Source organism: Egretta garzetta, unplaced genomic scaffold, assembly GCF_000687185.1.
Source record: "Egretta garzetta isolate BGI_Z169 unplaced genomic scaffold, ASM68718v1 scaffold285, whole genome shotgun sequence".
NCBI classification, from domain to species: domain Eukaryota; kingdom Metazoa; phylum Chordata; class Aves; order Pelecaniformes; family Ardeidae; genus Egretta; species Egretta garzetta.
The window spans coordinates 847,902-871,909 of record NW_009259715.1 but is presented as its reverse complement, the minus strand read 5'-3'; the positions used below and the strand labels follow the sequence as shown (position 1 = coordinate 871,909).

The window sequence follows — 24,008 nt, the reverse complement described above, 5'->3', positions numbered from 1 at the left end:
TAGAAAAATCACTCTTGAGTCTGTAAAATTGTCTCTACATGAGAAAAGGTATTATATAAGAATATTAGCTGAGACAAAGTGTTTTTTTATCTAGATGAGACTGGTCGTAATAAAGTTGCACAAAGAAGCCTTTGACTGACGTTAAATAGTCTTGATAGATTTAATCATGGGGGGTGAGAGGTGCAAATAAATAAATTTTAAATCCTCTGTATTCAGAAATAATTTAAAAGATTGTTATACTGAGAATATAGAAGATAATGTGTTTCAAGAAGATATAAGATGCGTTTTGACTAATTCTTGGCATAATTTCAAAAGCATGTGTCCTGGCTACAAATGCAAAAAAACCTGCATCTAAATAGAGATGGTTGGGGTAGAGGGTTGAACAGTCTAAAATCTATTTATTAGAAATAACTATTTGGTGGCTTTCGTATGAAGTGGCTGTTCCCTGAAATAAATCCTGGATCAACTCTGAGTGGCATTCAGGAATTAAAAAACTCTAGAAACAGATTCTTATGGAAAATGTTTTATGCTTGTAATGCTTCTATTTATTTACAACGTGTCCTGCTTGTGTTCTTCCAAAACTTTTGCTTTAAATAGAGGATTCTTAATACAAGAAACCACTACCTGGAACCACTAGTGATACTGAAGTTGCTTCTCTTCTTGCTTTGGCAGAACTTTCTTGTTGTCCTCTTGCTTATTAAATCAGTGTAACATCTGATCTTAAGTCCTCAGTATGGATGATCATCAAAGGGTTTGTGCTGATTTGCATGAGCTGATGAGTTGACTTAAAGGCCATGTGTTTAAATTGAAGTTGGACTGGGACTTAGGCCCTCTTGACAGCTCATTGACTAACTGGACAGACTGCATAATATGCCACAGTCCATGGAGAGACTTCATGCCTTTTGTCTTCAGTAAGTGATAAAGTTCTCAATAAAATAAGGTGTCTTTTGGTAAGTCACTGTTGTTTTTAGCAGATGGATAGTGATATACCAAAAGCTTATCACTTCACAGTATCTTAATTCTTTAAAGTAAATCTGATTTAAGACTGCCATATTATTTTTGTGGAGTTATAAAAGCTTTATTCACTGAAATGAATACTTTTGAGGGGTCATTTTGGTAATGTAAATTACTTTAAATCACTGGGCAAAGCTGTTGAAGCTTGAGTTTAGTGATAAAACCTGGTGCTTTTTGGGAGGATTATTTTCTTTAGGAAGTTTTGACCCTTGTTTTCTTGGTTAGCTCTCATACAATTTCTGAATGTTATATTAAAAATGTGACTATGCCTGTCATCGATCTGTAAGCGTACCATTTTCTTAGTGCATTTAAACTAACAAGTCAGTTCCTGTAAATGATAATTTGAATTTTCTTATTTGAATACTTGGTTCATCTTGATCTGATGTGGCAAATGTCTTTTTGAAGGATGTTGTGTGGTAACTTTTTTCTTGCATAAACTTAAGATCTGTATCATTAATTGCTTTACTAGGAAATCTTTCCTAATCTGCAATGAAAATATGTAGTATTACTAACAGGAGGTGAAGGAAGTAGTAACAATTTACATTATGATGCTGTCTGTTGGAAAGTCTATTTTTTAGACTTTTGGAAGCTGGGTGAGAGTATAATTAACTTTATACATTTGTACACTTGGAATTATGTCTCAAGTATAGAGATTCACAACAAAGAAGCATAGAATGTGGTAAAATCTGTAAGTATCTTCTAAAATATATTCTTAACTTGTGTAGTGTAAAGAGAAATACTTTGGGGAATATCTTAGTGAGGTACTTTGATGTAGCTTTTGCTCAGTGTTCAGAATTTACTTTGTGAATTGCCAAAGCTGAATACAAGCACATGTGTTGCAGTAATACTGATTTGCTTCATTAATGCATCACTCAGGACACAGTCCTGCTTTTTTGCTTTGTCTACAGCTATTAACAACTTAACAAATGCAACTGCATTTTTATTACAATTTTTATAAAATAATTTTACTTTGGACTTTTTTATTTTAAAAAGGCAAACTATTGTCTTTTGCGGAGAACATGATCAATTTTGGTCTCTAGCTACTACTATAAGGGTTTAATATGTTTAAGACTTTCAGCAAGCTTTGGAAGAATTTTATTTCACATAGGGTAAAGGCTTAAGGAAACTGAAAAAGCTCTTGAGTTATTACTGCCACCACCGTAGTTCAAGTTCAAGGCCATTCTGCTCATCTTAAATAACAAATTTCAACGTCTTTTCAAGCCCTAGAGAAACACATTGATACATTTAAACTAAGCAATTTACAGTAAGGACAGCAGATATATTTTCTTCTTTGCTGCACCATTTAACTAGTTTGATCAATGCGTATTTATGGATGACTCTTAACTGGGTAATTACAGGAGAGCCTTCACAGACTAGGCAGCAGAGAAGCCAACACTCCTGGTGATTTTTGGCTCTAAACTATGCGGTGGAAAGAAGCTATTAACAGCAAATTTACAAGCAATGAGGCTTAGAATAATAGAATATATTAATACTGTGTACTAGAGAACAGGAAAATCAAGCAAATGCTCTATTACACATAAAATACCAGATTAGACATGGAGGCTTTCCTTTGAGGATGGGAATTGTCTGGTTTAGGGGTATGTAAAGCCGGGAATAAGAAAGAAACTCCAAAAAGTCATAACCAAGCCAAATAAATGTTTAAAAATGCAATACAAATACAAAATTTCATGTAACTTGCATAGTAATAAATTTCATGCAAGAAAAATAGGAATTTGTTAGTTATATGTTGAAATTCCAGTTGTTAGTCCTGGTGTTTGGAGATGCATCTGTTTCCTGATATGAATTTAAATTTGAATGGGGAGAAGTGGAGGAATGGATAATTTGGTGGAAGTATTGTGTTCTTTTTCCTTTTACTTAATCCCCTCACTTTAAAATGCTTGCGATTTTTACAGAGTAGTCAGCACACTAAAAATTACTGTCACATAAATGTTAAGAATACAGAATTTGATCAGAAGAAAATGCTGACACCAAGAGAGAATTATTTCTGAGTAATAGGTACATAATTTCTGTGTATTTTTAGAGTCCATTCAAGCTTTCACTATAAGCTTATGTAGACATTACTTAAATTGAAATTTGCAAAACAAATTTCATTTGCAAATCTGCTTGGTGCTAGGCCCTTAGGCACTGTGTTTGGCGTTATATAATTGGTCTGATTTTTAGTGTTAGGCCCTGAGCCTTCAATAATTAAGTAACGCTGAAATAGAATAATTGTGAGGGTAAAAATTATGCATTGTGTAAAACTGACATCAAAAGACAGAAGATCTTTAGCTTGCTGTTTTGCATTACAACAGTAAGTCAATGTATTGATGCTTGTAATGGAATTTGCAAACCCTCAAGTAAATCTAATACCACTCAGTTATATGGGAACACAGTCATGTAGAAGTGTAGCACAGCTTTCAATGCTCTGCCTTTCTGCCCTTGCCGGCAGATAGGGTAATTTGGATTGGAGAGGTGGACTGCTAAGTGAGGGAAAGAACAGGGCTCAAAGGTGTGATTCTGTGTCTCCTCAGTGGTTCGGAGTCTAACGGGCCAGGTGCTGGTGGCATGGTGCAGAGGATGATGCTGGAGCCGATCCTAGTTCATGACCTTGTCTACAACCAGAACAATGGGATGAGACTGAGAAAACTGGTTTTGTTTAGAAAAGATGGAAAGAGAAGACAAGGCCAGAGGTGGATCTAATTGCAGCCTTCCACCCCCTGAATTATTCATGGATGTAGAGAAGGTACAAATAGATTCTTCTTAGATGTGCACAGTAGAAAACTAGGAGGCAAAGGTGACAAGTCACAATCGGGGGAAATCCCAATCAGTTAAAAGGGAAAAGAAAAAAAAAAAAGATTAAAATCACTATGGGGAAGTGGAGTTATGCACTTTGTTTTACTATGTTTTGCCATTAAGCAACCTCACTGAATGTTAAATGTTTGCCCTGCTTTGGGCAGGGGTTTGAGTAGAGGACCTTGAGAGGTCTGTTTCGATTCTGTGATTCTGACTTGTATACACGAGCAGGTGGTGGTGGAGTAATTCCAGCATGTTTAGACAAAGTAATTCCAGTCTGTCTTGAAATCACAAATGTTTTGGGAATCTGAGTGCAGTGTACAATACCCCCCCCCCCCTCCCCCCCCCGAGTTTGAGTTTGGATATACCTGTTAGTCCCAAATTAACTTTACTCTTAATGACAAGTATGTTGCATTAGAACTATCGTGCTATGAAATGCAAGACATTTAGTGAGAGAGGGAAGCTTCTATCAGATAAAATAAACTGATTTTTTTCTTGCTCATGGTAAGAATTGCCAAAAGTATCACTGCTTGGTCATAAGTTTGATTATCTTCTCCAAAATTTAGCAGTGAAGTGTGGCAAGATTGTAACAATATCATGCTGTGAAGGAAACTGCATCTGATTTTAACTTTGCCAGATTAATCTCCCTCATGAGGCAATTCCACAGGTAAAGTCTTATTTATTAAAGTTGATATGTGACTCGACTTTTCAATGATAGCTGTGATGTGCTTGTTCTGTAACTGTTGACTGGACCGGGTTTTATTTGGCATGTTTCTGCACCTTAGCCTGGAATGGGTGCGCCTAATGTGTTTTGGTTTAGGGTTAAGCATTGCAACAGATGTATGAAAGTGAACACAAATTATTAATTTTCTCATGACTTCTTGCAGCAAGTCTGCTGAGCTTTCTTGCTAAGTTACTCTAGACACAAGAGGCAAGTAGTCTCAATTAGGGACTAATTATTTTCATCTGGTCTTGTTTGAGTCTTCTAGTGTCTGGCTGGAGGAAACCAAATGCACTTTCCATATCAAGCACGTTTCCATAGAGTTTCTTGTAAAACATGTAGCATAGTATAGGTTATCCATGCTGGTACCTTCAATGTGCTGCAAAGGACTGAAAAAAATTGTTAATGAGATAATAAAACGACACAAGACAAGAAAGCTGCACTGTCAGATTTCAGTTTGCATGTTGTGCATCTCTTCAGAGATGGTTGTGTTTAGAGATCATAACTTCAAATATATGTTTTTAGAAAACCCACTGGAATTTCTTAAGTGTTTTCACATCTTAACAGTCTTGCCAGGTACCAAATTTGCCTGATAGTGTGCTGGTCTGCATCTCGTTTCTTACCACAGAGAACCTAAAAATCAGTCAGAGGAATTAAGTACAAGCAGATGTAATTAGCAGTTAATCCATTTTAAAATAAATCCCTCTTACTGCATTGTGCAATGAATACGTAATGACAACACTAGGAACAAATCTGCAAGATGTTATGGTGGTGCTTGTAGTATCATTTCTCTTTATGTTCAGACACTGGTTTTGTGTAAGGAGACATTCAGTGAAATGCAGATTGTTTTTTTTCTTCAGCATTTATTCATACCCAGATTTTTCTTAGCTTTTTTTTTTTTTTTTTTTTCCAGTTTGAATTGATCCTACTGTATTTTTCCTAGTTTGGGGAATGATTTGTCTTCCAGATACTGCCATGGATTTTTTGCACTATTGTAGCATTGTATTTTTCCTCTCCTGATATGTGACTCTTTGTGGGAATAACTGTTTTTTAAATTTGATTGCAGTAGTACTAATGTCATCTGTACGACCCCCCACGAAGACAGCAGGTAGCTCCACTCTGTTACAGCTCAAGAACCACAGTGTGACTGCAAGCTGAGGGGGGCACACCTGCTGACACGAGCTCCAACTATTGAGTGTCCTAGTTGTATAACCTTTGCAAGATAGTGAAACTATTTTAAGTATTTAAGATTCTTGATTTCTGTGGTCTATACTTTCTTCATGTTTCACTCCTTTTTCCTTGGTGTTATTTTTTTCCCCCTCCTTTCAAGGTCTTCAAACTGTTGCATTTATCTGCTTCAAAATATCTTCAGGTTTAACCTTTGACGGTAGAGGAAGTCAGGATCTGAGGAACGTGGTGGTTTTTTTTGTTTTTTTTTTCCTCCACCTGGTTTAGTTTGGCTGTAAATATAAATTTGTTACTCATACCAAAAATTTGCAAAAGAAAATGAGTGGTTTTCACCTCTCAAAAGACTGATATTACTGTACTGTGTCCAGGAACACTATGGCTATTGCTTTAAAGAAAATAGTCTTTCCTCTGTGTGTGTTTTCTTTACGTTATCCTTTGTGTACTGTCGATTAATTTATACTTTCTCTGGCTGTTTTCTGGTAGGAAATAGATCCACTTAAGTCATGCAAATCACATACTTCCAGACAAATATTCCATAGTTACTTAGTTGGACAGAAAAAATCCTATTGTTCAGATGGTTTGGAAAAAAAAAACCAACAAACCCAAAACCAAACCAAACATGCAAACAAAACCCAAGCAGTAGTGCTTCTAATAGAATTGGTTTTATTTCTGGTTTGGTGGGTTTTTTGTGTTTTGGGGTGGGTTTTCTTGTTGTTTTGTTTTGCAAGGCAGATGCATGGGTGAGATGTGTAACTGTTTTGGTACATTTTATACTTCTCTGAGGAAGAGGTTTTGCCTTTATGTTTTTCCGTGAAGTGAGCCACAGCAGACCAAGCTTAGATGAAATAGTATTCAAACTGTAGTGAGTCTGGCTGAGATGGAGTTAATCTTTCCCATAGCAGCCCTGATAGTGCTGTGCTTTGTGTTGGTAGCTGGAAAGGTGTTGATAACACACCAGTGTTTTGGCTGCTGCTGAGCAGCGCTGGCACAGCATCAGGGCTTTCCAACATTTCCCCACCTCACCAGTAGGGTGGGGGTGGGCAAGATCTTGGGAGAGGACGTAGCCAGGACAGCTGACCCAAACTGACCAAGATCATATTCCATACCATATGACATCGGCTCAGCAATAAAAGCTAAGAGAAAGGAGGAAGAAGGGCAGACATTCATTATTTGCTATGTTTGTTTTCCGGAGCAACTGCTACATGTACTGAAGCCCTGCTTCCCGGGAAGTGGCTGGACGTCAGCTGCTGATGGGAAGTAGAGAATGAATGAAATCTCTGGTTTGCTTCTGTGAGTGGCCTTTGCTTTTATTAAACTGCCTTTATCTTGACCCAGGAGGGGTTTTTTTTCCATCTCATTTTCTCCCCACCTGTCCTGTTGAGGAGGGGAGTGATAGAGTGGCTTGGTGTGGCACCTGGTGTCCAGCCAAGGTCAACCCACCACAGCTGATCTTCTTATCTGTTTCAAATCATGCATTAGTATGCATTCCCTGTCCGTAGAGCTTCACTGAGAGGGCCTGAGTCATTAGCTCAATTGGCCCTGTGTAGAGGTGATTAATAACCCTTCAAAAAGCCAACTCACTTCATAAAACATGGATGTCAATGTCTTCTTTTGCAACTCTTGAGGTGTACACTTCACTAATTATCTCCAGATTCCATCATTCAACCTCTCAAAAAACCAAGGTCTTGTATTTTAGTCTCTGTATCGGAAGTGATGAAAACAGTGGCTAATTTCTTGCCCTGTCAAGGAGAAGGACTTTTGTGGTTGCATCTTACTGGAGGAGGGAGACAGTCACTGGTTTTAAGCTTTCAGAAAAAATGTCATATGAGTAAAGTCTGTCTTTGGCAGCTGAAAGAAGGGCATACTGTAGCACTTGGGTGCTGGACTATTGAATGCTTCCTGCTTACCTCAGATTGAATGGTAATGACTAATGTATGCTATAAAAACTTTTTGAAAGTTCTGACTTCATTTTTTTAATCAGTTCTTTGGGTTTCTATTTAACTTATTTTACAGTATCAATGAGATTTTTGCTTTTGGGGGTCCATATAGTTTAATGATTTTTTTTCTTTGTTTTTTGGGGGGGCTTTGTGACTTGATGATAATTGATACTTGGTAGAGGGGAATTTGTATGTACATCTGTAGTAGCTTCTATTGTTGGCATTCACAGATGATGGCCAAAATTAGTGCAATTTATACAGACTTGTTAAATAACATTTCAGTATTGACCTGCGACCCAAAAGTAAACTTTAAAATGTTTCCAAACTGAAATATCTTCTCTCTTTTGGCTTCACTTCACATTTCAGCTATGATTTTAGGTCTGGCCTCTTAATGTGTCTATTAATGTATAGAGAGTAAACCAAACAGGTTTAACAGTAGAAGAGAAAGGAAAGCATGCACACTGTTAGCAAGTAATTTTAACAGTTTTTATTTCTCCAACTTAATCACTCTCCTTAATGAGGCCAAAGAATGACATACACCTCCCTGAACAGTAATTTTAAAAGGTACTCCACTAAAGAAAGGTCCATCAGGGAGCATTTTATGGCAGGACAGAATTGTGCACGGGCAGGTCTCACTTTGATGTGCAATTAGGGGACAGCTGAAGGACTTCCCTAACAGCTTCCATATCCAAAACCACAGACTGTATAACTAGCACAAGTTTAAGGTGAAGATCACCTCCATACATTGGAAGTTCACCTAAGCCACGTCTTTAAGACTTTACATAAAAGCCTAACTTTCCAAAGTCACATAGAGAAGTGATTTATGATTATGTACTTTAACAAATGAATATTTTGAAAATGTATTTTGAAGAGTTATGTTCTCAAAAGCCAAATACCTAAAATCATAGAAACAAGACATCCGAGTAAAACAAATTATATGGAAATATCCATCATGTTGTCAGAAAAGCCAAAAGCTGTGGCAGATGCACAGATTTCCACAGCTTGCTTCCATGAACTCTCAGCCAGTCAGTTACAACATGTATTTTTAAAATGTCTGCATTTGCACTTCCCCATTAGCTAGTTATAAGAAACCTCAGAGAAACTGTTTGCAGTTCTCTTCATCAAGGATTTTACTGACTTGAAAGATTTTCAGCAGGTTCATTAAATCTACTAGATTTAATATGATTAGGTGTAGATTTAATTTGGTAGATTTAATCTACACTATTTAATATGGTGTAGTACAATGAATAGCAGGTGATCAAACTGGTATCCAGTCAATCTGCTATTTTTATTTCTTAAAGGGTTCACCGAAATAGGTAATTTCCAGGCAGAAAAACACAATTAAAGAGACACCAAAGGATAAACTTTACCTTATTATTTACCATGCAATACTTGAGTACATTAACTACCTTCCTCGCTGTTGTGTGCGGGCATGCATACAAAGGTAAGACTAAACATCTCAAGTGCATTCCACCAGCTTTTTTTCTCACCAGCTCTTTTTTGCAGTTTGCATTCTTTTCCATTTGAAGAAGGCCTATAGATCTGTGTATCTTAAAATGCATAGCTCCTTATGTTATAGGATTACTTACTGCTATTTCAAAGGCATACTTCTTACAGGAATATACTCCAGGTAGTCCTTACAGGCCCCAGATTTTCTTCACAATAATGTGGAAGACTATGCTCTTCTCTTTAGTCATAACTCAATTAAATGAAATTTGGCTTCAGATTTAATCTCAGCTGTGAAGCTACGAAAACCTCACCTGAATGTGCCCCTGGCTATTACTTAACACATGAAATTTTAAACCAAAAAACCCTTTGGGAACAGGTTTAAAATTCAATTGATGACTCATGCTTAATGAGAAAAATAGACACCCTATAGACACAGAAATGTCTCAAAAAACCCCCACCTAGAATAACTCTTACACATTTTAAATAGAAAACAGTGTCTTAAAAACCTTTTAATGATTTACTGTGCTAATGTAGTATTAATTTTTAATTTGCAGTAACATTTTACTGCTCATAGTAGCTTTTCCTTTGTGAAAATTTTTCCTGCGAAAATTACTCCGAAAAATAATCTATACTGCCAGTGTTACAAAAGGAGCTTTCTTCATGAATTTATTTTAGAGCACAAAAACCCTGAGTGACTCAACCTTATTTCTTTGCACGTTATACATCCTGATAGCAGGAGGCCTTTGCAGCTGACCTTACTTTTCTACTGTACACACTGTACTGCACTATTATGAGGGACATCCTTTTCATTACATTTCATAAAACCAAGCAAAACCAGCTGTTAATATTACACACCAACCTCCCATGACCACCTTACAGACATGTTATTAGTTATAATTGAAAAAAAACTGTTTCAATAATTGCAATGATCAGCAGCACTGTCTTTACTAAACATAACAATGCAAAGGCAATTATGATCTTAATCAAACAGGATTGTTAAAACCCACATAATGTAGGTACGTTTCACAGTAATATTTTCACATTCTACATCTGACAGGATTCACTGTTTCCTCCTCAGTGGATTAACAGTTTGCCAATAGTTTAGTTGGGATATGTCTATTTGACCTGCCTGAGGAGACAACTGTTTCCAAGGAAAAACAATACACAGGAAATAGCCCACTGGCAAAAGTACTAAAACCACCTAAACAGATTTAAAAACCCCCTCTTATTTTACATACTTTTGGCACTATGTTGCTTGCCTTTGTACTTTGTAAACAAACAAACAAAAAAACCCACTACACACAAAACCCAAACAATCCCCCCATCTTCCCCCCCTCCAAAAGCCAAACCCAAACAAAACAAAAGAAAAAACCCTAACCAAACAATCCACAACCATTTTCTCCTCTTTAGCTTGGCTTGTAATGAAAGTACTTCTCAGGTTAATAGACACTCACTAAAGCCTTCCAAGCACTGTGATCCTACCAAAATGGATACAGAGCAGAGAAGGAAAACTAATAGACCCAAAGACCATGAAATAATTTTTGACACATTTACTCTCTATGAAATTTTTTTACCGGTTTCTGGGTTTTTTCTTCCTTAAAGGCTAGGAAAGCTCCATGATTGGAAATGGTAGACCTCTCCTTGGTAAAGAGACAACTGATGTTTTGGAGATTTTTCCCAAAGAATAGTAAATATGAGAAAACTATCATTTAAGTCAAATTTTCAGTCCCACCTTTGCAAGATTGTGCAATGGCAGATGAGAGTAGTTTTATTTTAATAAAACCAATTGAGTTAAAAGAAGCACATTTTCGATAATAGTAATAGTAGTAACAATTCAGATGCCAAGTATTTACTTTTCAGTTTCTGCTCTGGTCCCTTATAGTGCAATCTTTTATGTTAATAAAAGGAGCTGTATGCAGGTAACTTAAGATACTACCTGCAGTAACTGAATGCTATCTGCACGGAGAACCCTCAAATAAAATCTAGTCCACTGCAGGTGTGAAATTTGTAATGTAGAATATAGAATGAAAACTTTTTTGCAATTAAAATGTGTTTTGTACAGAGTCTAATGAGGGATATATTTCTACTGGATATGTTTAACATGTGAACGTACCTAGGATCCAAGTATTAAAAAAAAAAGAGTAGCTCTTTATAACACGGGTAAAATCTGTGAAGCTAAAATACTCAGATTCGAGTGTCTGTTCAAAGCTTGAGAAATTATGTATCTTTACACAGTTGAACTATATTGCCAAAGGTCTTTCTGCATTGTTTTTTTCTTTTCTGAAGATACTGACCCAGTATGATACTTGCTGTTTTTTTTTTAAAAAAAAAAAAAAAAAAAAAAAAAAAAGGCATTCAAATGGCCCCACTAAAATGCATTCAGGCGCAATGGTGCTGTGCTGCAGTCCTGGAGTTCTGAAAACTATTTCTCATAAGGTGAAGTATACATTTGTTTTGCTGTTAATTTCAGTAAATGTTACAAAGTAACCATTTCAGATTCATTTTGAATTTGTTTAATGTACATTGTCTGTGTATTAACAAATATACAGATAGCAAATACACAAATGAAGTCCCAGAGTTTGTTGTGGGGGCTTTTGTTTGTTTGTTTCCATACCAGTAGTGGAAGGCTGCCTTTCCTCAGTTCATGCCATAAATACTTTTATTTCGCTCTCTTTACAACTTTTTAGTGTGACAATGGAAGGTATATATATCATTGGATTTACTGACCTGCTCTTGTAGGTTCTGAGCAGCTACTGATTTCTTTCCCACAAAAATCACATCACATTAATACATGTGCCATCAGTGAGATCAGGATTGTGTTGATTATTTTGGAGTGTGCAGCCAGGGAAACAGGGATTTCGTTTTTATTTTTTTATTTTTTTTCCTGTCTAATGATAAAAGGAACCAAAATATAGCTATTCATTGCTTTAAATCATCTACCATGTTTTTTCTCACGTTCATTTTTCCATATTTTTTAGAGCTGTAACCACTTGTTCAGTGTTTGCCCCTCTCATTCTTCTGGTGTTGCCTGTGGCTGTTTGCTCTGGGTTTATTGTAATAGGGCCTTTCAATGTCAGTTTGTAAGCAAGCATTGGTATAGTAGAAGTACTAAAGTACACATACAGTATAGTTTCTAGACACTTTAATTATCTGCATCTTGTTCACGAAGTGAAACAAGCTCAGTGGGTAGCTGCAATAAATCAATAGTTGAAAGAAAAAAAGGCAGTTTGAGAAATGCCGTCATTGTACAAGTTTAAAATGGAGCAGGAGAATAAAGCATACTGGAAAAGGATGGAGGGTAAATACACAGCTGAAGTGTTGCGTCCCAGTTCAGCAAGACACTTATTTCTGTAAAATGAATTTTTTTAGCACTTTTAAAGTTAGCCTTGTTAGGGTCTCAATTTCACTTGGTTTTCAAATCACTGTCCACGTGCATACAGATTTCAAAATTTTAAATATTACCCACATATGACCTTCCATTTCATGGTCTCAAAGTACTTTGCAAACCAAATTGGCTTAAAAATAAGTGGATGTGATTTCTGACCCTGAAATGCTGTTGTTGAACAGCACATGGAAATAGTAGTGAACATCTTGGCAGGAGACCATACTGCGTCTCTTCAGATAATTGAAGCCGTAGGGAATATTTGTGAAGGTTTAGGAAAGTCTCTATTTTGTGGGTTATGTCGAGAATACTTGTTGGTTGATGCCATTGAAAGAGCACTTAACCACTGAACTCTGTGTGCAAGAGCAGTCATTGAAAACCCTTGGTTGCAGACGGATAGAGAACTGATTTCCAGAAGCACAATGGGCATTGGAAGTGTGACAAGGATGCTGTCTGCTGAACTCTCTAGAAAACACTGCACAGCATTATGTCCCATGGAGGTTTTTGGTCTTACCTCTAAACTGCCTTGATAGTGTTTAATATATAAACTTGTGAAGATTGGTGCCTACAGTTACTTTATTGCTTTCCCACTTTTTAAAGCAGTTAAAACATAGGAGTGATAAGATTGCATTTCAAAAGTCTGATCATTCATATATATATATATATGAAATAAAAAAAAAACAAAACAAACTACACCATGAATACGTAGGATAGAATCATAGAATCGTCTAGGTTGGAAAAGACCTTTAAGATCATCAAGTCCAACCGTTAACCTAGCACTGCCATTCCACCATTAAACCATGTCCCTAAGCACCTCATCTACCCTTCTTTTAAATACCCCCAGGGATGGGGACTCGACCACCTCCCTGGGAAGATAGGAATGGGACCTGCTGATATACAAAATATCCTTTGGATTTTGTGTAAGACACATAATATGAGCATTCTCTCAGGTCTAATAGTAGTGGTACTGGTAGTCTTTATTTCTATAAACTTAAGTTCAAAATATTCAGAATATACATACTTTAGAGATTCCTGCCTCCCTACGTTTAGATCTCAGGCTAAGTGCTACCTGAAACACATATGTTGCTTGCTTTATTTCATTCAGTTGTCTGCAGAAAATAATTCAGACAGCAAAAAAAAGTCAGTACATAAAAACATCCCTTCACAATACTTACTGCATTTCCAGCATGAAGATATAAGAAAGGCTGGATATCTGGCTTCTGCTCAGTAAAAGTGTGGTGGGTTAAATACTGTGCGTAGGGTACTTCATAGGTTGAGATAATTTTTTAATTTTTTTTTTGTTGAATGGACAGGATTTAAATAACTGGCTTCAGTTAAAATAATGTATGATGATAACTTGGGATTGCAGCCGTTGGCCCACTTACTTGTTATTCTTCCTGCTTGGCCTGTCCTTCAGTCACGCCCTGTACTTCCCCACAGATGTGATTCTGGGGTTTTTGTTGTTTTGATTTGATTTGTGTGTGTGTTTTATAATTTCTTCGTAATCCAAAGTGGTCAGTCTACCAGCCTTTTTTAGTTGCTTGTATTGAGACTTAGATGTTATCATGCCCCATGTGAATGTGGAAGTTTTTGTAGAATTGTGTCCATCTGAAAGTTTGAGTCATCGGAATATGGAATAATTTGCCCACTGCTACTCTTAGGCTGTTGCATGGCCAAAGCTAGGGATTTTGTTTTGAGCAGAGGTAGTAGAGTCTCTTTCTTGCATCTGCTGTGTGCAAAGTATTTTCTTTCAAAGTAGGTCTCATTTACTGTATTTTCAGTCATTAAGTACAAAATCAAGAAAAGAGCAGAGTGTTCTATAAGTCACTTCTTTAAAAGCTTCAGTAAATACCCAACTCTCTTAAAACAGAGTCCTCTTACACTGTAGGTTCTTAAGTCATTGGACAATTTGTTCCAGAACCTGAAGCCTGTCAAGTTCTCTGAGCAAACTTATAAATGGAGAACTATCTTGTAATACCATACTTTTTGTGTGAGTTACTGAGTAATGAATTCGAACCTTAGTTTTCCAGAGCCTCTTCCTGCCCCTCGGGACACTTGCTGTGAAGTTCAAATGTTGTTTTCAGGCTGGTGAGGTAATTCCTAGTGTATTCTCTGCATGCGGATGCACATCTGTTAACTCGTACGGGAATTTCCAAATTCCACTTACTAAGAGTAGAATTACTTTTTGTGCTGTTGACTTTAACTGGTTCTCCATAGTTGCAGGTGCTGAAGTGACCAGAATGTGATAAAAGAAATCTCTCCGAGCCACCCACACAGATATTCACTGTGGTCTGCATCTTGAGCTTTGATTTCTAAACTAGATTTGAGGTGGGATTTTCTGAAGTGTGTGTAAATGCTTACATGGCTATTTAAAGTATCCTGTTCAGCCAAGTCTGTGTAGGATGCTGCCTTCCTTTTAAGAAAAGAGCTAAGAATATTGAAGCTGTTTGATGATCCAGATTAATACAGAAGGCAGGGGCACATGCTATGAGGGGCTGAAATTCTCAGTCACCAAATACCTTACAGTTAAGAAGTGAGGCTCTACCATCCCAGGGCAAGGTAAACTACTAATGCAAAATGCTCTAGGCCAGGATCAGCAGGATCTCTGTGCTGGTTGAGAGGTCCCTGATGAAGACTTTGGTCCCTGGGTTATGAGGAAGTCATCCCTCTTCCCTGGGACCTGGCTGGAACACCCATCATCTTTCTCTGCAGCAACAGTGCCTTGACAGATCTGTCAGACCACCATCCTGTCCTCTCAACTAGTTTTTAATTAAAAACATATACACAATTCAAATAGGCTATATTTGCCTAGAAAATTCTCAAGAGTCTTTAAATGCAGCTGACTATCCATGTGAAGGAAAAAGGAGGTGGGAAAAGTTTGAAAGTTGGCTGCTTTGCAATATGGAATAGTAAAAGGCAATTCCAACAAAACCTGGAAGTTCAATCATCATTCTGGAAGTGAATATGTGTTTAATGAGATTCCTTTCCAAACATTTGCAGTTAAGCAGAAGCTTTCTCTGGCTATAAAATGAAGTCTGCCATTCTTTCCACTATTAACTGCATCTGTCTATGTAACTGTGCCAACATGAAAAGCAGTTGCTTTGGTATCAATACCTTAAACTGTATTACTATAGTATATGAGGAATAATTTAAGCACGCTATTAATTTATAACTGCAATACTTCTGTCTTTCTAGCTTTAAAAATTTGATAGGAATGAAAAATGAGTCTGTCAAGAAACTGTAAAGTCTGTAATGTACATGATGTGATGGGGCTTACAGTGTTTGAATAGGCATAAAAACTATTTTTAAGGACGTGTATTTACATGGTTCTGCAAAATGTAAATATAATGGAAAACTAGGTGCAAAACTGAAAGGCAAGGCACTCTGCCTATAAGCAGCAATGTTTTATTAATGCGCTTGGTATGTTTGGACAACATACAGGCTCTCACTTCAGGCTTATAGTATTTTATGGTGTCTTACACATGGAAAAACCCATTGCAACCCAAAGCTATTTTTTTTTTAATTACTTGAAGGCACCAGAAAACTGTTTTGTCTAGTTTTTCATCTTGGGAACATACCACATACCTTAATCTGAATTTCCAGGGTAACTGATTTCTTTTTTTTTTTAATTTTATTTTTTTTTTTTTTTTTTTTTTTTAGGATTTTATTTTTGGTTTACTGTTGAGCAGATAAAGATAACTTGTGTGTAGACAAAGAAAAAATATTACTTAATCAAAACTATATACTCAAACAATGTATGAATAAACCTTAATTAAGAGATACATATTTTGTACATTTTTATCTGGAAAGCAATGACAGTGAGGCTGGCAACTTTGTAAGAGGTAGTGATGCAGTAGGTGCTGATTTAAGCAGACAGATGATATAAATTGTTTGTTATTTGGACTATTGGGAAGAGCTCTGGGAGCAAACAGTATGTGTTTAGACTTATGAGTAGTGTGCCTCTGTTGTATCTGAAAGCTTCCCTTTTCTTTGTGTTTTCCAATCTGATGTCAAAACATTATGCTGTGCCTGAAGGAATTATTTTTTGGTTAAACTGCTGTGTATTTAGGGCCACTGACATCCCCATGTCCTATTTGGCAAGTGGAGAAGGTGAGAACTCTGCAGCTTCTCCCTGCTTTCAGGTCCTTAGATCCCAGATGGTGAGAAAGCAGCATTGTCAAAGAAAGGAAAGGGGAAATACTGGGTAAAAGTAGTAAACGCAATTCTGAGAAGTCAAGCCTCAACTTATCAGCCATTTTGACAGCTGACAAGCCTTGACCAGCAAGTGGGAATTTAAACCTGCCCCAGTTTTAGCTGCTTTTGTTAATTTTCAGTAAGGTTAGCTGTCTTCTACTGCAAACATACCCTTTTTCTTCTGTACCTTAAATTAATCCTGGAGGTGGCAATGTAAGTCTGGATTCTTATTCTTCTCAGAGCATTTCTTTCTATTATAGATAGCTGAGATCTAAGAACCCGTGGCAGGTATGAAGGTTGCAGGAGGTTGCCCTTGGGCAACCACCATGTGAAGGCTTAAAGTTCTAGAAGTAATTTAGATTCCACATTAAATCAGTATTTAGTTGAAACTGCTCTGAGAAAACATGAAATACCACAAATTTTGGTGTGCAAACTCAAAGCTGGACTTGATAGAGAGCAAAGCTCACAACCATCAAGTGAAGCGGACTGGAAATAGTTTTCCTGAAATCCACATGGTATATTAAGACAGTGTCATGTATCTGGTCATTATTCTTTAATACCTAAATAGGTCATAATGTACCCTTTTGCTTCATCTTAATCCTCCTTACTTGTCTGCTTGTTGGAAAGTTGCTTTCAGAAATTCTAGAAGTTGCTTGCCAGGACGATGTTTTGCTTATAGGACCATGTGGCCTGAACAGTAGTAGTTCAAACTACCTTGGAGTGCTGCAGGTAGCAATAATACTAGCTGCTACTATCATAAGGGTCGAGGGATGTGTGATTTAGAGTCCTTTCCCCTGTCTAGATGCCATTTGCTCACTCTGGGAAGAAAGCAGGGAGAATAAGATTTTGAAATGTGGAGGGAAACAATTGTAAGGTTGTTCTTGTGACAGAAGGAAGAGCTCCTCATGTTAGAGGAAGAGAGGTAAATCTTCTTTTCTTGACTTTCGCTTTGCAGTCATGTTGGTGAGAATAGCAAATGAGGGTCAGTCCTTGTAGATATCTTGTTGTCTTTTCTTTGAGCATTTGTACTTTATGATATTTGCAAGAAAGAAATGTCTTGGGTTTCTTCAGACTTCTGAGGCATTTCCATAAGTTATTCATGCTTTGTCCTCTGGATACAAAAAATCAAGCATGTTGCAGAATTGAGCAGCAGTTGGACAAAGAAACAAAATTCACTATTTTTTTTCCGATGGTCAGAAACTGCAGATCATCAGCCTAACTAATAGCCATAGCTTCCTAGGACTGTGTACGTGACTGTCAGAATTATAGTCAATGAGCTTTTTGCAGGTTTATGAAATAGCTGTTTCCTTGGTGGCTGGGAGTGAAGGGGCATGTAGAATGAGAATTAGATGTAATTGCACAAACAGAAGTCTGGAGGGAACAGACAGCTTTTCCATATGTAACTCTGGAGAACTGGAAAGTATAGAGGAGTAATTATCTCTGTCACAGTCTGTTCATAACCTACTTTTTTTCCTTAAGAAATGGCTTGGAGGAAACAAAAAAAAAAAGCATTTCTACCACAAATGCTAATACATAATTTTATCTATTTCCTAATAAAATCTGTGTCGGATATTAAATAATATTTTTAATTAAAATGTGTTCCTACTTTAAAACTTGTTCTTTTTATTCTGACTGAATCAAAAGCTTTTTAGGAAACTCCTGGCTGTTTTTAGGCTTAGTCTCACTGTGAAAAGAAGAGTTTTGCTTTAGGGCAGTGTTTCTACAAGAAGGTAAGAATGATTAAATTCTAGATACAGTAACCATAAAATCACATCACACTGCCCTGGTACTGAGTTCAACTTTTTCTTCATCAGAGGCTTTAGACTGTTGTGAGTTCATTCTAAAGATTTTTTCCATCATTAACTATTAACAGCCAGTATGACAAACTTTGCATCATTGGTTATTTGTGAATTGAGGGATGAATATCCACTGTAGAGGACTTGACATACAGATAGATTATGCTGATCGAACGTTAAACTGATCAATTGTTTTGGTTTGAACTTAGATTGAACTACACAGATAGCCAGTGCCTTCAGTAGACTTCTGCAGGCCCACTCAGGAGTGAGTGAGTCTGTCACTTTCACAAATGAAAAAATCTCATAGATGAAAGTAATTTGCTTAAATTTTTTTACTTCATTTGCACTATTTCTTTTTTCCCCCTCAAGAGCTAGTGACACAACAGCAACAAAAGTTAAGGCTGCTTAATTTATTAATCTGGGTGGTGCTCAGATAAAAAAAAGAAATGCTTGTTCTAATATGAATAGTTGCAGTAGTCACTGCCTGCTTCAAGACTTTGTACTTTTTAATTTCTCCTTTCAGTAGTTATTTCAGTCATTCAGCACTTTAGAAATACACTGCGATATGACTAAAAATTCTGTGAGGCAATTAAGCCATTTGTCTTAAGATTCCTACTTACCTAGATTTTAAGTTATTAAATACACAGATCCAAATTTTAAAATGTCCAAAACAAAATCAGGTATTCAGATACAAGACTTCAAGGACAGACACTGCTTTTTAAATATGCATTTCAAATCTGATAAAACAATAGAAGTTCATAGTGCTGTGGTTGAAAGCTTTGGGGTTAGGTATTTAAGGAATTAACCATTTTTCATTATTTTATCTTTTCCATTCAAATAAAGATACTTTAGAAGACTGAAAAAATTAAGAAAATATATTCTGGACTGCAGATGAGATGAAGTTGGGCTGTGACTTTAGTCTCCTTTAGCTTTCTGTGTGAAGAGCTGTATTGATTTGCTGCTATAGATGCTAAACATGCACATGGTACTGGATTCTAGTTAAGGTCTGGAATTCAAATAAGTTTGTTTCCATGTGTTCTAAATGATGAGAACAGTGACTTTCCTGACTCTGTCACAGCATTCTCTAAAGCTAATTCCAATCTGACTATTTCTGCTTCATATTCTCCGATCTGCTTTTGAAACAGAGTTTTTTACTTAAATGCGTGTGATCTCAAGCTTTAACAACCTCTTTGAAACTTAATACTATAACATATTTTTATTTAAGATGCAAAATGATTATTAATGTCTTCAATCCCAGAAGAAATAGTGCTGTTTCTGACTCGGAGACTAGTGGTTGTATATTAATCTAGTGTTAAAAAAAACAAATAAACAAACAAAAAAAACCCTCACAATGTCTTCCATTATCAATTGATAAATTGCTGTAGCTTACTTCTCATACATTCTTTCTTACTTTACCAACTGCATGTTCCTTTAAAAAAAAAAATTAAAAAGCTTATTTTATTGTATCTGATGACACACAGAAATTACCATATGGACCTACCATCTACTGATGGATTCCAAATAAATGTGCTTTGTCCGCACTACTACAGCTTCATATTTTGAAGGCATACTTTAAGTTCTGTTAAAAAAAAAAAAAAGCAGCAAACAGAAAACCCCACCTAAAATTGAAGTATAACTTAAACATTGTATTTTATTTTATTAAGGAGAATAATTATTGTGGAAAATTTTAGGGAACATGTTGGAATGACTCGTTAGAGAGGGAATGTGGCTAGAAGCATGTAATTGCTTCCAATTTTTTTCAGATTTAAGAAAAGCCTTTTTACATGTTTGCAAGGTAACACCCACGCAGTGGTTTGTGTGGAAGCGCTCTAGTTTGCAAAGCAACATAATGAGCAGCTAGTGAGGATGGTTTTCCCAGCTGCCAAAGGGTTTTGCAGAGTTGTAATGACTGCCATACTACTGTCAAGCTGTCATGGACTAAATGAAGGTTTTAAAGCAAGTTCGGTGGGTTCGTGGCTAGCAGCAGTTTTTTTTGAATGTTCTAGAAATGCTAGCTTTTTCCTAAAATACCGAGACACAAAAGGTGACATGCAACTAGATCTGTTTGGCTGTGCACAGTAATTACAAGTGTGAGACCTAAAGGGAGAACTGCCGTTTTTCCAAGAGGATCACATCAGCTAACTTGAGACTGAATTTCTGTCCAGGATTACAAGAGACCCAAGACCCTTATAAGGTCTTCTGTAGTAGAGCCCTCTCAGCCTCTCCCAGAGTTACTGCGTGGTGGATGATATGGAGACAGTCGTCTAATCAAGATGTTTTTACAGTTGATCGTTAATAGGGATTTTCAAGAGTTTATGAAGTTTAGGTGCTTAATGTGAACATCTTTTGCCAAAGTAGAGAGTATTGATGGCTCCGGCCGAAGACAAAGCTGCAGAGGAGTTTGGAGAATTAGATTTTGGATATGTCAAATCAGCCCAACAATTTATGGAGATGTTGAGATTAGACATTTAGTGTTTAACTATAATATTTGTAAAATTTTATATTTTCACCTTGAAATGGACCCTGTTTTTAAAAGCACTAGAATGTATGCCATGTAGAAACCTTCAGAGCAGTGAGTTTACTGTATTAAAGTTTAAGGCTATACATCTCATAATTGATTATCCATGCGATTCTGAGGGGGTAAAAATAGCATTTGGTCACATAATTATTCCATCTAGTGCTTCCTGGTTTCGAATGCTTTGTTTGGCAATGCTACTAGTTTTAATTCTATATGTGGCTTATGTATAGTATACACTTTTTTTTTATACATGGCTCATTCAGATTGTTGGCTGTTTTACATGGAAGGGGAATAATCCACAGACCACAAATCTTGAGCCACTGTTAGATAGCGTTCTATTAGTACTGCTTTGTAGAAAATATGTGAGACTTGGTCCAGCTGGAGTGCTACGGAGTCTGCCAAAGTGGTCACTGGGGGTGGCAAAAAAGACGTGAGTAGATATTAGAAGGGGTGAATTCAGGGAAGGTAAGACATGAGTTTGTGGTCTGCTTGTGTAACTTTTGAATTTGTTTCCCACTCAGTAGTGTGTAATCTTGCAATAAAAACAGAACCTATATATACCATGTAAGTATAGATAGGATGCTTGTCACCTCTGCTCCATTGATATTGTCAGGCTTGAGTGCATAGGGCATTGAGCAATCAATGAATCTCTAATACTAATCTCACTTCTTGGTAATACTCAGTCATTACATTTCAGTAGTTGTTCTGATCTAATTTTGCTGCTGCCTTTCTGATACTACATTGATTTTCTCTGTTCTATACCATTTGATGTGCAGTTCTGGATCATATACTGCACCAGTTTGGTTCTCACTGCTTCACCTGCTGATTAAGAGACTTACAGCATTGCATTCTTATCAATAGTCTAGTCAATATATTGAGTCCAGTTATGCTTTCTATTCTAAAGTAACTTCTTAAAAACAATTATCTGCCATGTGAAATGTTAGTATCTGATTTTTAAATTTTTTTTACTTACTAAAATTTCCTTGGAAATGAATTTTCTGTTTATTAAATTAAGTTCTTATAAGGGTGCTTGGACTTTTCACATGCAGAGACACACACTGAACTGAAAATGTGTAAACCTGAGAGATTGAAAAGAAATTCTTGTATTAATCAGAATTTGCTGATCTATTCCAAAGTATATTTAACATCAAGACAGTGATCTGTGCAGTGGTAAATTTTCATCCTAAGAAACTGTAGTAACTTTTTAACTTTACTGAATAAGGTATTACATCAATGTTTACTTACTGTACAATTGTGACCCTGAGTGCAGAAGCGTATGCAGCATGCATCTTCAGAGTAGGAAGCCACCTGATTATTTGGGTAAAGGGAGTGCACAAAAATAAGCTATCTTGCTATTCAAGTCTTGATTATTTTAAAAGTCTTCTTCAACTGCCAGCATCTAAAAGCAGAGAAAAGTGACTTTTCCGATAATACTCTTTTTGGAGGACCATATGAATAAAAGGATTTTCGGAAATAATGAGTTTAAGGAGTAAAATAAATGGTATGCCAGCTTTAATAGATTGTGCAGTACAATGATTCTACAAATTATTTCTTCACAGAAAGTGAAAATGTGTTTGGAAGTGACAACATATAGCAACAGATAAATAACAAGTAAATAAAATACAGGGTATGCCTATAGAAAATGCCTAAAACTGCTTATAAAACTTTCATGGAGGTTAAAAGTTAGACTGATGAAAAGAAAATTTGTTTGTTTAGAGAAAAAAAAATCTAATACTGGAAGCCAGTTTTCCTGCTGTTGAAAAGTTAGCTTTAATGTTTAAGTAGTCTTTGAAAACCTGATGCAGAGCGAAGGATACGCTAATTGGAGTGTTTTATATTGCTTCTCCCCCTTCCCCCCCCCAAGCAGAGCTGTCTTGCATGACTGACTTTGTGGGGTTTAATATATATTTTGTTTATAAAAAGTAAGATCATTCTTATTTATGGTCTTTGTGGTACCTAATATTTGGAGGGGGGGTGATCTTTAGTTACTGCTTATGACTATTTTTCACAGACTGTTGTCTGATTGGGTAGGCTTACTTTCTCAGTGCCGTAAGTGCATGTCTGCCAACTGGAAACTGGGAATTGGGAATTAATTGTCATTAGATGGTGGTGGTGTTATACAAGCATGACCTACATGTGACATGTGAAAAGATTGGAGAAACCTCTGTTTTTTCCAATTAATCACCAACATGAAAGTCTGTCTAAAGTAACCTTTTAAAAAAAAAGGTACATAAATGGACTTACATGGAGATGCCTTTTTCTTTCTTTTTTTGTGTTCTCTTGTTTGAAATGACAAGAAGAGAGAAATGAATAAGAGTCTGGGTATGAGAAAGCTCTGCTAATTAGTGTGGGGAAAAGAGAACAGTAAGGTGGTAGTAAGAATGCAGATGGAAAGACCTTCAGTTTAGCTCTGTTTTTTTTTTTTTACAGGATGTTGCCAACTTAAGTTGATAATGGCTAAAACATATCCAATTTTGAGTACTATAATGCTTGTTTGGCATTGTACCATCATCCTGACAATAAGGAATGTGCTTTTCAGTATGTTATCCAGGAAAGGGAATGAGTTCTACTGTCAGAACCAGTGACATGTATTTACTTTGTGGGATATTATAGAAAATACACTAGCAAAACTGCTACTGATACAGTGAACTAAATGGCATGTTCCAGAAACATCATCCCATTTCAGTTATATGTTTTCTCTTTTATATGTTCAGTGACAAACAAGAAACCAGCCCAAGCATCTATTACAAAGGTGAAGCAATTTGAAGGCTCTACATCTTTTGTCAGGAGAACGCAGTGGATGCTCGAGCAGCTTCGCCAGGTCAATGGTATAGACCCTAATCGGGTGAGTTTGAACACTCCTAGAAAATGAAAATTGAGCTCTCTTATAACTGATTTGTGAATCAGGCATTCTTTCACTATTCAAAAAGTATCTGCAAATTCTCCAAGAAGATATAGCTCAATGGAATATATGAAATAGATTTTAATGGAAAGATGGGAGCAGACCAAAGCTCAT

The 24,008-nt window shown here is 36.5% G+C and overlaps 1 protein-coding gene across 1 annotated transcript in view; it reads left to right on the top strand.

Moving 5' to 3' along the window:
- STXBP6 (syntaxin binding protein 6) overlaps window positions 1-24,008 on the top strand; it is an 87,323-nt gene that overhangs the window by 28,723 nt on the left and 34,592 nt on the right. Inside the window, exon 2 of the mRNA XM_009639062.2 lies at window positions 23,707-23,837. Within this exon, the coding sequence (XP_009637357.1) occupies window positions 23,707-23,837 (131 nt within the window). The remainder of the gene's footprint in view (window positions 1-23,706; window positions 23,838-24,008) is intronic.